At 34.5% G+C, this 14,670-nt stretch overlaps 1 protein-coding gene across 44 annotated transcripts in view; it reads left to right on the forward strand.

Moving 5' to 3' along the window:
• Positions 1–14,670, forward strand: part of fnbp1b (formin binding protein 1b) — a 175,508-nt gene that overhangs the window by 65,955 nt on the left and 94,883 nt on the right. For 40 of the 44 annotated variants that reach the window (XR_012397107.1, XM_073935755.1, XM_068215986.2 and 37 more), the window contains exon 2: positions 12,150–12,265. Coding sequence is in view for 43 of the 44 variants with exons in the window: in XM_073935755.1 (XP_073791856.1) it covers positions 12,150–12,265 (116 nt within the window). In the remaining variant the exon portion in view is untranslated. Of the gene's footprint in view, positions 1–8,228; positions 8,428–12,149; positions 12,266–14,670 lie in introns of those variants that run through there. The other 4 variants (XM_073935759.1, XM_073935758.1, XM_068215978.2 and 1 more) reach the window with 2 other exon arrangements.

Raw genomic sequence — 14,670 nt, forward strand, 5'->3', positions numbered from 1 at the left:
TATCTGACTGTGTGTCACCGCATCCCTAAGGACTGTTTGGCAAAATATTTGACTGCATATCAAACCGACTGAAACGATATAACTAGAGAAATCTCCACTGTGCTGAGCGAGAGCGCTCATTGAACAGCGCAGCATCGATGACGTAAGCGTGCCCAGGCCCGATTAGTGTGAGTGCGGGCCGTCGGGGGAGACGGGAGGGGGAACAAGCGTGCTTTGGCCCGGTTCGAGGCAACTGTCCATAGTGTGAGTACGGCCTAAGATCATGATCTGCCAATTGCCGATCACAGAATGGCAGGGGAATGGGAATCTTTTATCTATAATCTAGTGAATTTTACACAATTTTTAGAAATGAAACTAACTCTAGATTACCTATATTGAACAAAACTGTAGAAATAGGCTACAGTCAAGATCTTGAAGAAGCACCAAGTGTTTATTTTAGAAAATGACAACTTAAGGCTACTGTAGGCCATCATATGCAGTTGTTTGACGTGTTCTAAGATGCCTAATCATGTTAGGGGTGTTAAAATGCCGTTGCTAGCTTCCACCTCGAGGGATTACTTCACAACATACATTGCAAACGGCTAGCTTTACGTCTTTATCGGACACTTTGAAAAACTTCCAGAAGGGAGAACTCATGTTGTCACTGGTAAGCTCCACTCAGCTGTTGTTTACCTGTGCGCCGTGTATGCATGTGTGAAAAAGTTGTGCGAGTAATTTACATAAAAGTGATCAGCTTTTTTGATCGGCACTTTTCAGGATTAGCCGATCGAGCTATTTTTAGCCAGTATTGACCGATCATGATAAAAAAAAAGATAATAGTAATGATAATTAATTTATCGTTAAAATGATAAAAACAGATTAAAATGTGTTAAAACAGGTTTTAATAGAATGAAAAAGAATAGAAAGACACAATAGTGTGATCTGTTGACTGTAGCACAGTGCTCATTCAGTTAACTCACAGCAAAACAGATGTCTTTTCAGTCTTGATTTGAACGTGCCTAATGTTGGAGCACATCTGATCATTTCTGGAAGCTGATTCCAGCAGTGGGGCGCAGTAGCTGAAGGCTGATTCACCCTGCTTTGACTGAACTCTTGGAATTTCTAGTTTATATGATCCTAATGATCTGAGGGATCTGTTTGGTTTGTATTCAGTGAGCATATCTGTAATGTACAGTATTGTGGTCCTAGGCCATTTAGTGATTTATAGACCAGTGATAATACTTTAAAGTCTATTCTGAATGTAACTGGCAGCCAGTGTAAAGACCTGAGGACAGGTGATGTGCTTTGATTTTCTGTTTCTGGTCAGAATCCTGGCAGCAGCGTTCTGGATGAGCTGCAATTTTCTGACTGTCTTTTTGGGAAGGCCAGTGAGGAGACCATTACAGTAATCCACCCTGCTGCTGATAAAGGCTTGACCAAGTTTCTTTATGTCCTCACTGGAAACAAAGCATCTAATTCTTGTAATGTTTTTGAGATGCTAGTAGGCTGATTTACTTGCTGCTTTGACATGACTTGAAAATCAGATCTGACTCCAGAGCCGCACCAAGATTCTTGACCTTATTTTTTGTTGTTTGACCCCTTGAGCCAAGGTACGTATTCACCTTGAGAACCTCATCTTTGTTTCCAAATGCAATGACAGTTTTCTCTTTGTTTAACTGAAGAACGTTTTGGCACATCCAACTGTTTTTGGCGCATCCAATTTGCATGGAATTGCTACAGTAGTACATCCGTTTTTATTTTATAAATAATTTTCAGGAGCTGACAATATTGTTCTATTGAACACATGGGATGGAAATGCTGCTTTAGTTGCAAATGTATAAAGTTTTTTTTTTGTGTGTGTAGAGTTTTCCGTTTCCCAATATTCAGAGATTTGGAGAACATCACTAGTTTTTACAAAGGAAATAGTTTTGAAAGCACATTAGAACCAAATCTTAATACCTAATTTTTAAGTATTATGATTATTATGATGTTCAATTTGGTAACGTTTAGTAAAAATGTTAAATGAAATTGATCATGAGGCAGTGTGTATAGTTTTCGTGTGCTGTGTTCGTCTGGTGTTATTTGCTCTGATGTCTGGCTTGAATATACCAGAAGCCCTACTGTAAATCTGGCATCCAGACGCTCATTGGATCAGCTCCAGATGTGCATTATTTTTCTGCTTTATGCTGGTTTGTGGGGTTTAATCTGTGGGGTAAAGACAGAGTCTGGATTATAATCCACCATTATCATACTGGAACTAGCATTGGATACTGGCGGATGGGCTCTGGTTTTGACTGGAGAATCGCAAACGTGGATTGACCGACAGACGATTCTGAACCAGTTCTGGTTTTACGAGTTGGTAAAACCTGGATTAAGCACAGTGGATATGGGGGCCACTTCATCATTCAGGGACATGTGGACGAAGATGTTGTCAACTCAGAGGGTAAATGAATATGCTAATGTTTTTGTGTTGGATTACTGCATCAAAAAGGAAACATTACATTTGGGTTTTAATATTGAAACAAACAATGACAGCTCAGGCTCAATGGAAATATTTGCTTCAGTTTACATTTTTGTGAAGGCTGTGAAACATAGTTTAACACACATTTGACTGCAGACTTCAAGTAAAATGTGTGTTACTGGGCTGTATGATGCTTACAAATTTTGTTCCTTTTCACACTAATGATATTTACAGAGACATACACTGTAAAATTGCTGGCTTCTACACAATTCCTTCATGTTGTCCTAACACAAATCGATTAGGTTTTACAAATTTAAGTGGACTTAACATAAAACAATTGTCCCCCCCCCCAAAAAAACCTAAAGAATTGTGTTCTTTCAACTCATTTTAATTAAGTAGTTTAAGCAATTAATAAAAAGTAATTTTTTGAATGCATTAGTATCTAATAAAAGGTTCTTTTTGTTTACTTCACTTTGCACAACACCAAACAAATACCACAAAACAACTTAACCATGTATAATATTTATAATCGAATATGTGTGATTCACCTATTTCTCTTCATATACACTACTTTTCTAGTGTGGTCAGTTTCTTGGTAGCTTATTGTGTACGTTGTATTTGTCATGCAAAGAGCTTGGGTTTGAGTGCGGTGGAGCACGCTTCTGCAAAAAAGAAAGTAATGTAAAATCAAGGTAAAGCTATGTGGTTGTAGTGCATTTTTCTCTTATGTTTGCTTTTGGAAACATTAATTGTTGGGTTTTGGTCAGCTGATCTGTACAACAAGCGGCACCTTCCCATGGACGTGTATCTGAATCCTACAACAAAACGTGCCTTGATTAGTGTATTTTAGATTCGCAAAAATGTAGATGGCGGCCTCCTTTGGATTTGTAATCTGAAATGTGCAACGAAACTTACCGAAAGCAGTGTATTTTTGCAATAATGTAGACTGACATGTATTTTCAATACGTTTGTTACAATATTTATAGATTTATTTTTAATTGTAAAATAGTTACATTGTTAGATTTAAAAAAAAAATCCTTAATAAAAATGTAGCTGTTTATTAAACAATACACTTTAAAAATACTTTAATTCTTAGTTTTTGTCAATTTTTGGAAATAATATTGACCAATACAACATTACGAAATGATTTTAAAAAATATTGTCATTGTTAGTTTAACTATAATGCAGTTTACAAAAATTGCTACTTAGGTAACTAATGTAATTTAAAGTGTATTATAAAACGTTAAAATGAAAGAAATACAGATTTTTTTTGGTTAACTGTAAATTCACATTATAGTCGTTAACTAATGTATTAGCAAATGTTGTAAGGTAACAACAAAAAAAGAAAGTTTGACTAATGTAGCGTAGCATACATTAGGGCTGCATGATATGGGAAAAATCTGAAATTGCAATTATTTTTCGATATATATTGGGATATACTGTCTCTACAATTTGCCCAAATGATTGAATAGCACTATTTGGAAAGAATTTATAGTCACGCTTTGTTAACGTTCACTTCTCGCGTTTAGCAAACCATTAACTATGACTTTTGCTAATTATAAATTTAAATAATTATTTAACTCCTAATTTTCTCCTTATTAATAGCTATTAAAGGGGTGGTCCAGAGTGTATTTTTATGGTGTGGTTGTGTTTATGGGGTGCAAAGCAATATGTGCTCATGCTTTATTTGTAGAAAATCGCGTAAATTTTTCGTATATCCTACTTTGATACAGCTACTCCACTAACATGAAAAGGCTGAAGACCTGCCCTCAAGAGGCTCTGATTGGTCAGCTAACATAATGTTCTGTGATTTGCAGATCAGCTCCACATCACCAAGAAGCGTCTCCGTTATAACATTAAAGCGACTCTGGCCACGCCCATTCGCTGTGCAGGATGTAACCTGAAGGGTTTATGACATCATTAACCCAGAGGTTTTTTTTGGTAGTCCTTAAACTTCATTCGTTGTAGGCTTTGCTAAGCTAGCTCTGTAAGAGCCAATGTCTACCTTTGCATTGAACTTTGAGTGTCTTACATTCAGAGATGTTGTTTATGTTCACACAGCCACATTACACATTAACTAAAGTTTTTAAAATGCTATTGTAGTGGACCACCCCTTTAAGGTAGTTTAGGTATTGGGTTAGGGATGCAGAATATTTTGTTTATAAGTAATATAATGCAATACAACAAATCTTTATTAAACCTCCAAGTGGCTAAGGATCTTGTGCCTGAATACTTTTATCTTTCTCAGGCCTCAAAACATTTCAATTATAAAATTTCACTCTGTTGTTGTTGAACTCTGCAGTAATTCCTCAAATCTTGTGTTCTGAACTGACTTTTGCTCAAATATAATCCTAACTCAACATTGCATCTATGTGATTTGACTATAACGGATGCATAAATTGTGATATATATGCTGAAATGATATACTGTGCAGCCTTAGCATACATTCATTTATGCTAACTTAGGTATTGTATTGTTTACCAGCATTAGTGTAGTGACTAACTAAAGGACCGCTTTTTTTAAAAATGTTTACAAATTTGATATAGTTTTGTGAGTGCATGTAACGTATTTTTGGTTAATAAAATAGTTCATTACAACTTTATTTATACTTCAGATTCTTTTAAAGTTGTAGTTATTTTGTTGCTTCGTCATTTTATATTATTTTTTTGTGGATTTCGTTGAAGTGTTCCTTATTTTTCATGCAAATGTCAGCTAAATATGTAACTGCAGTCAGGAATTAAATCTAAATTGGATGAAGCCAACCCTATCTGTCACCTTTAATGTTAAACCAACTGTGCCAAAAAGTACATTCTTACTATTCGTAGATGTGAAACAACCTATTATTTAGGCCCGTCTCTGAGCAGGTTTTCCACGTGGGGACGTCCCTACAAGTTGACGTCAAGTTTGAGGGTTTTACACAGTGTTTTGGCCTTAAGATTTGCGAAAGCAGCCCACATGAACAGCTTCATCTTCAAAGACGCTTGTTGAACTGGTTTGTGCATAGTTAGGACTCTCAAATGTCTGTGTTTGCATTTGCTGAAAATGCTAGACACCAGTGCATCCGTTTATTGCGTAATACGCCATCTCTGTGTAATCGAAACCGCAAGACTATATGCAATCACGCAGCAGATTCTCTCCTAAAACTACTGTGTTCAAAGTGGCGTTTCTTGTCTCTGCAGTGTATTGTGCATGAGGAGGTGATCTGTGTTTAAATGAGCCTGGATAATCGCATTAGGTCATTTGAATTACCCAGATGCTGACAGGGGACTTTGGCAGTGTGTGTTGGTGTGTGTGTGTGTGTGTGTGTGTGTGTGTGTGTGTGTGTGTGTGTGTGTGTTTCTTAGCTATATTCTTCCATTGCTGGTTTAATAGCCTTAATGAAAGATCTCACCAGAAATAAAAATTAAGTCATTGTTTAATAGCCTCGCTGTTCCAAACCTCAATGCTGTTATTTCTTTCTTTTATGGAAGACAAAAGTAGGAAAATGTGAGGAATTTTTGGTTTGGTAACACTTTAAAATAATGGTTATTATTTACTTAATTATGAATGTATTAAAACATGTGCTTGTTTGTTGTAAAAATTCATAATAATGCTAAAAAAAATACTAATTTGTGGATCTCCTTACTTTCGGGTGCAGCTATACTGCCATTGTGATTAGTGTATTCTGGGAAATTGTCTTACCCCTTGGTTTTGAGTGTGGTCCTGAAAAATCTCAGCTCGTAAGGTACCCCTTACCCTTTCCCCTACACCTTTAAGCTAAAGAGAATTGGACCACCCCTACCCCTTCACGAGGTGTTGGGGAAGGGGTAAGGGGTAGACTTGGGATTGGGCCTTAATGTATTTCCTAACACAAACAAACAAACAAACAGTACTTTTATGACAGAATTTATTCATCTTCTTCGCTAAAGCTATTTATTGAGTATACAGTCATGCCTTTATTAATGTATTTTAGATTCGTGAAAATGTAGACAGCGCCCTCCAGTGGATTTGTAATCTGAAATGTGCAACAAAACTAGCAACGTTTTTTTGCAAAAATCTAGTATGAGACAAGTATTTCCAATACATTGGTAACAATATTTATAGATTTAAATTCATTGTAACGTGTATAGTTACATTATTAGATGTAAAAAATATTTATAAAAAAGTAGCTGTTTATAAAATACAGCTGGTGTTTTTGATAATGTGTTAATAAGTGTTGAAATTGCTGTTAAAAATAACGAGACGTGGTTCAACATTTACTAATGCATGATTAAAATACAAAGTTGAGCTTTTTAGCAATAGTTAATGCACTGCTGTGAGAACTAACAATGACTGTATTTTCATTCACTAACACTGACAGATGAATAAATATGTATAAAACTTAAAAATTACGATCAATTAGTATTTTTTATATTTTCTTACACAAAATCCTAATCCTAATGCTATTTATTAAGTACAATGGGCCCTTGGAGTTATGTTATAAAAATAGCCCACAATAGGCAAAATTCGTGAAGTAGCTTTCATTCATTCATTCATTTTCTTGTCGGCTTAGTCCCTTTATTAATCTGGGGTCGCCACAGCGGAATGAACCGCCAACTTATCCAGCAAGATTTTATGCAGCGGATGCCCTTCCAGCCGCAACCCATCTCTGGGAAACGTGAAGTAGCTTTATTTTTTACAATCATTATAGATGTTTTAAGGCTGAGAAAAGCCCTAATTACACACTTTATACACTTCTCAGACAGGCATTAACATTTTCACACTTTTCTCTCGTTTAAACACTCGTGCCCTTTAGCATATCCAGAAGTCCAACTTTTTGTGCGAAGGTTAGCATCTTTCTCTGCCTCTTGAGTGCTACCGCAGGTGATTTTGACAGTGCAGAACGTTGTCAACATTGTGGGGTTTGTTGGGGAGAAAACTTGCAGACATACAAATACAGCACTTTAGAGTCACACTGCTAGCGATCGAAGATTCATGTTGATTTGGCAAGCTGAACGCATTCTGTACTGTACAGGAACGGAGGAGATTGATTGACAATGGTCTACAGCCAATTAGGACGCAGAACACAATGTGCTGATCAACACAAAAAAAAGCATGACAAATTACACAACAAAAATCTACGAGAATGGTGAACTGCTTTATGGTGAAGAATCACCATATACACCATATGCAGCGCACAAACTAATAACAAGCACAACTTTGGATTTTAATAATGCTAATAGTTAAACTATGAATAATTAATTGATTGTTCATTCTTAGTTCATGCTAATAAATACATTTGCATTAACCAATAGAGCGTTTTTGTAAAGTGTGAGCAGATTTTCATCCAGTTATTGAAGTATAATTACCACCAAAAAACAAATTCAAGTACCAATTAATTAACTAGTAACTTGTTACTTGCATATATTATTAAGATATGGATATTTATTAGTACATATAAAGCACATATTCTGCATGATCTAATTCTACATTCAAAACCCAGTCCAAAACCTAAACCCAACTACTACCTTAATAACTATTAACAAGCAGCACAATAGTAGTTTATAAAGCTGAGCTAAAAGTCAGTTATTGGTTTCTTAACAGTGAGAATTGGACCTTAAAATAAAGTGTAACCAAATATGTTTTGGATTGTTTTTAACTGGATCTTCAAATATTTCTGAAGCATTTCTCTAAATGGCTATACTTCATTTCTGTTGATGCTGTACCTTAAAATTATAGACTAACATTCATATTATTGAGTTCAGAAACCTAGATCATCACCCACATGTACATCCTGTTCACATAAACACACACACACACACAGGTTTGAGGTCTCATCCTGTCTGAATGCTCAGCGTGTGTGTGTTCGTTCACGAGGAGAAACTGAAATCTAATCTAACGGATGCACGAGCATTAAAGTGCATTTAATGCTCCTATGAAAGGAGCGAGCGTGAGGGATTATCCGTCTGGATGTTTCAGACTTCGAGATGGTCGAAGAGAAAATGGGGGGATGCTGGAGTCAGACGAAGGTGACTGTAGTGTTATTATATTAGGAGTTAGGTGTTGAATGTAAATGTGAATGTGTTGTGTACAGTATATTCATCAATGTAGTGTATTGTTTTGAATAGACTGTGTGACTTTGTGTGGTTCTTTAGTTTATTTTTTCATTGTAGGTTCTTCAAGTTTTGTTTTCTAGGGTTTGATTTGTTACATTTTTTTCAAAGTAAATCTTTTACGGAACATAAATGTTTGGCTTTTGTTGTTTTGGTTCTAAATGGAATCTTTATCTTCCTTATTGATGTGATTTGCATTGCTTGGACTTTTGCAAGAACTTCTTGATGTTGTTTATAGTGTATAATAGTTCACTGGCTGTTTTTTTTTTGTTTAAAACAAATGACATATGATATGAGTTACAGTAATGCCATTAGTTTATTGTGTAAAATATGATTTCATGTTAATCAGATATTCATTTATGATTATTGTTTGTGAGGCCTAAAATCTAAATAATCTTGTAATATTTTTCCCAGCAAGATATTCCTCCTGTTTATCAAAATGTTGGCTTTTTATTGTTTGTTTAAATTTAATTTAATAGTATTTTAAGTTACTTGTGTAAATATGATATTTCATTCAATTCAGATTAGTGCTGTTAAATTATAAACCTCCACTAAATGTGTACTGTATAAATTGTTTTTATTTTTTTTATTTTAATTTTTTTATTACGATACATCGTACGTACATCGTAATTTTTATGTACTGTGTAAATTGATTATATATATTTAATACAGTATAATGTATTCCAATATATATGTATACGTTTTACAAATCACATTGTACAAATCATATTTACATTGTCATATTGTGCATGCATTTATATAAACATAATAAATACGCACACAGTTCATGCACATGTATTATTTAAATACAAGCTTGTGTTTTTGTACAAGATTGATCACAATATTTGTCCCAGCAAGAAATTCCTGCTTTATTTGAAAGTGATGGTGTTTTATTAGTTGTTTGTTTGCTTATGCTTTAAGTCAGGGGTGTCCATTCATGTTCCTGGAGATCTACCTCCTTGCGGATTTTAGCTTCAACCCTAATCAAAGGTCAAACTGAACTGAACTGAACTGAACTCAACTAAACTAGAAACTAAACCAAAACAAACCAAACCCAGCCAGATCTGAATAAGCACTTAATAGTTACAGACAAGTCTGTTTGATCAAGGTTACAGTTGAAGTCAGAATTATTAAACCCACTGAATTATTAGCCCCCCTGTTAAATGTTTTTCCCCAATTTCCCGTTTAACTGGGACAAGATTTAACTGGGACTGGGACAAGAGCACATTTCTAATCATAATAGTTTTATTAACTCATTTTTAATAACTGATTTATTTTATCTTTGCCATGATGACAGTAAATAATATTTGACTAGATATTTTCAAGACACTTCTATACAGCTTAAAGTGACATTTAAAGGCTTAACTAGATTAATTTGGTTAACTAGGCAGGTTAGGGTGATTAGGCAAGTTATTGTATAATGATGGTTTGTTCTGTAGACTATTGAAAAAATATGTAGCTTAAAGGGGCTAATAATTTTGAGCTTAAAATTTTTATTTTTTATTTTTTTTATTAAAAACTGCTTTTATTGTAGCTGAAATAAAACAAATAAGACTTTCTCCAGAAGGAAAAGTATGATCAGACATACTGTGAAAATTTCTTTACTCTATTAAACATCATTTAGAAAATTTTATAAGGAAAAAAATCAGAGGGGATTTAATATTTTACTTAAGTAAATATAAGTGAGTAGTATTTATGTGATTATATAGGGATTAGTTCATTAGAAATATTGATTTTGATTTGTTTTTGTGGAGGTGAATTACCATATAAACATTGTCCTGTTTAACCCAGCATGCACCAGGCTTCTAAATTAAGACTACCATATCTCAGATGCTCAGATGTGTGATTAATGATAGATGAGGTGTAAAAATGGACTGCATCTGAATGTAGGACTATTTTTTTGTGGTCTGTGCGCGTACAGAGGTTTTAGCGGAAATCAGCAAGGAACATGAACACTCTATATACACACATACACACCATACCTGTATGCTATGATCTCTAGATAACTAGAGATTATAAGATATGTGAGTGGTTGGATCACAAACATGTTTTTAATAGTATTTGCTTATCCTGGAAACATAATAACACCCTTATTCACTTCTAAATGACGTATTCACTTCCAAATATCAGTCTACAAATCTGGTTTCTTGTGTTTTGTGTAAAAAAAATAGCATCATTTATGATCCAAAACCATGCATTTGGTTTTATTTACACTAATGCAAAATCCAGTCGATGTAAACTGACACACAATCTGTCAGCTGCATAAATATTTAAAATATAAGTACATAAAAAGAAAACTAAAAAGAAAATAAATACGTTTTTCTCATGTTTCTTGAACAGAACCCAATGTGGGAAGGTCTGTTTACATTTTGACTTACATTTAGATTTTAAAACCAACGTTGATTCTTAGACCTCACACGGTTTGAACTGCTTTAAATGGGACCTACTGTATGATTAAAATCATCTTTTGTAAGTTTTTTTGAAAACTATGTACCTACAACACAAGTCCACAATCATATTGGAGTAATAAAAACATAATAAGTATATATTTTTTAAATTTCCTGATGTTAAAATAGGATCCAAATCCCTCCCATTTTGAGGCCGACATCAACGTAGGAGTGTGGTTTCCCCGCCCACCGAATTGATTGACAGACGCTTTTTAACATGTTTCCGTAGTAATGCGTATAATCATATCAACAAGACAGGACGTGCGCAAAACAACTGGGATTAAAAGATCTGTTGATCTCTCTGTGATCATCAATATCATCTAATGTGATCAAGAACGAGCTTTACAAGTTTAAAACGTTTTTTAAGTGCATGTTTGTAATAAAGACTAAAATCGATGTAATTCATCACCACAGCCATGTGTCAGTAAAATGATAAATGAAGACAATTCAATACCTGATTTTGGGTGTTAAATCAGGTTTATTTTGTACATTAACATAACAGATATCCATACAGCAGTGGATACTAATGTGTATCCTGTCACATTTGCATGCAAAAACAGTGCAAAGTTAAACACGTGTGCGTAAATTGTGTTTGACTCATCGTTGCAGAAAGGATTGAATTAGCTCCACAACAAATACATCAAATAATCATTGGGAAAGTTCTTACTGTAGTATTTCTCACAAGCATTACGTGAGATCTGCTTCCTTCACGTCTGTCACTGTGCTGTTTATCTGACTCAGCCGGAGATTGAGGCACACATTCTCAGGCACGTGGGAACAGTGGGCGGGGAGAACTAGCAATAAAGGCACAGGGCACAAAAAACAGGTACATTGTGTTCACAGCAGAGCATTTTAATATTTTGAAAGGTATAATCAACAATCTGATGGGTGTTTGAGCTGAAACTTTACAGACACATTCTGGAGACTATAATAACATCACATTAGGACATACTGAAAACTAGAGAAAGCTTCAATATTTTTGACTTAGAAGCTCATGTCAGTGTATGGGTGGGCTCTTCCTGTTGACTACAGACCAATGACAGATTTGCTTTTGACCTTCGCTGCTGTCGTCAAACATTTGTCATGGGCATTTTTTGGTGGGGGGCATTTTTTTATTTCAACAGTTGAGTTAGGGTGGCAAAACATCAGTCTTCACTTATATTATAACATATTTCCCTCTCTCTCTCACAGGATCAGTTTGATAACCTGGAAAAGCACACACAGTGGGGAATCGACTTTGTGGAAAAATACACCAAATTTGTGAAGGAAAGGTCTGAGATCGAGCTCAACTATGCAAGACAGATGCGGTGAGTAATACTTAATGAGTAATACTTATTATATCATGATTATTTATAACACACTTTAAAGACAACAAAAGTGTTAGGGGCATTTTGAAAAAAAAAAACATCAGTACTGAAGAATAACAGTATGACTTAAGGGAACATGCCATAAAACTGAAATATTTAATGTAATTATATTAAACTTGTCACATGATAACTGAAAACTTATTACCAATTATTAATTTATATGATCTTTTCATTATTGAAGAATAATATGATTTACATGAACAAGCCATGAAAACAAATGTATTTATTGTAATTAAATTTCTTACCTGGAACGATAACCGATAAATAGACGGGATCTAGGTGCACTAGAGATGCACGGATCAGCTGAAATGACACTTGAATCCGCGGCTTTATACTAATCATCCACCGACCACCCGCACATATACTTTGATCTGATAAATGTGCCCGCACCCGATCGTCACTTTAATAATTCTAATTCTTTAATCTCTAATCTGCGGATCTCTGATAGTAAAATAATACTTTAATCGTAAACGTTTTTAAGTTAATATTTATTTATAAAAACAAAAGTTTGTCATTGGACAACATTTTCAAATACGAAAAGTAAAAATAATACATTTGAGCTTTTAAAGATACAGGTAAAATATAACAAAAAGGTGCCACTTCAGCCTAAACGGCAGCTATGTTGTGTTTACTTGGGCTTTTTCTTTGCACTGTGCAAAAACAGAATAGCATTTATTGTGCCTAAATTCGGGCGATTCCGCCTCGCCTCCAAAATTCGGCCAGCTGCACTGAATGAGTGTCGCACCGCCTGTTGTATGAATAAACAAGATTCTCCTCGCAAGGCATTGCAGTCATGTAAATAAGCGGTCTTGTTTCTCCCAGAACGATAGCAGATTTTCCTCTGATGACTCCTCTAACTAAAAGTTTGAACAGTTCTCTTGCACTTACTTACTCTTGCATCCATTATTTTGAGTGTCTCATCTTCCCATTCTGCAAATTCCACTCTCTGCTATTTTGCTGGTCCACTGCCATGTCCCACTACATCCACCTGCAACCCACCCGCAATTAATCATAATGTATTTTTTATCACCCAACCTGCCCGACCCGCGGATTATCTGCAGCGCCCGCGGATCACTAGTGTGCACAGAAATCTGCAGATTTTTTAGCTTATCATTGAGTCTAATTGTTTAGTTGTGTAAATGTGTGTATGGACATTTATTCAGTTTTTAATTTTTTTAATTATTTAAAAATGTATTTATTAATAAAATATTATTAAATAAAAAATTTATTAATTATTTAAAATACAGCTTGTAAAATAATATTTTCTATCTTTTAGTAGATATATATTATATGTGAGACTTGCTTTGTTTACAAAATATGTGGATATGTGCATTTTAAACATGAAATAAAAGTAATGAATGGTAATATTTTTATTTAATTTTATTTGGTTTTCAGTTAAGATACTCCCAAAATCATTGCTCATAAATCTGCAGATTTCTTACAAAATTCTGCACAGAAATAGCACAAAATGTCTGCAGATTCTGTCTGGTCCTACCGAAAACTGAAAAATAATATGATTTACGTAAGTTAGCCTTGAAAACAAATATATTTCAAGTGTTCCCACTTAGATGTGCTTAGCGTTTACAGCAGGTTTAGCATGCTGTCCTGGGAGAGATTGCTGAGCTTGGATATACTTGAGGCTCCCGCCCGGTCAGTAAGCAAATAAGGGGATCTGAGATCAGGTAGGTCTCGAGAGCTCCCCCTTAGAAAAGAGAGGAAAAGGAGGAGATGGGGTGGAGGGTGGGATTCTTCGAAAATAAAGATAGAGCAGAAGGGAGAAAACAATCTATTTATTGTAAGCTTGGATCACTCTGATTGGATTATTACTGATTACAGATGAGCAGCCAGTTGTGCTCAATCAAATCACGTGCTCCTCTTGAAATTAGTTTATGAAACTTCACTTAATGTAATTATACTGAATTTTTCATCAGGAATGATAACTGATTATTTAATTGCGTAATCCTTTTAGTACTGGAAAATAATAGGATTTACTTGAACATGGCATGAAAACAAATATATTTAATGTAATTGTATAGTATTTCTCACCTGGAATGATAACCGATAACCAATTATTAAGTTATATAATTCAGTACTGAAAAATAATATGATTTACATGAACAAGCCATGAAAACAAATGTTTTTAATGTAATTATGCTAAATTTCTTACCTGGAATGATAACCGATAACCGATTATTCATGTAATATTATCTAGAATGAAAAATAGTAGGATTTACATGAACAAGCCATGAAAACAAATATAATGTAATTATACTGAATTTCTTACCTAAAGCGATAACTGTTTGTTCAGTTATATAGTCTTATAAGTACTTATAAGTACTTATAAA

This window comes from Danio rerio, chromosome 21 (genome assembly GCF_049306965.1).
Source record: "Danio rerio strain Tuebingen ecotype United States chromosome 21, GRCz12tu, whole genome shotgun sequence".
In the NCBI taxonomy this organism is placed as follows: Eukaryota; Metazoa; Chordata; class Actinopteri; order Cypriniformes; family Danionidae; genus Danio; species Danio rerio.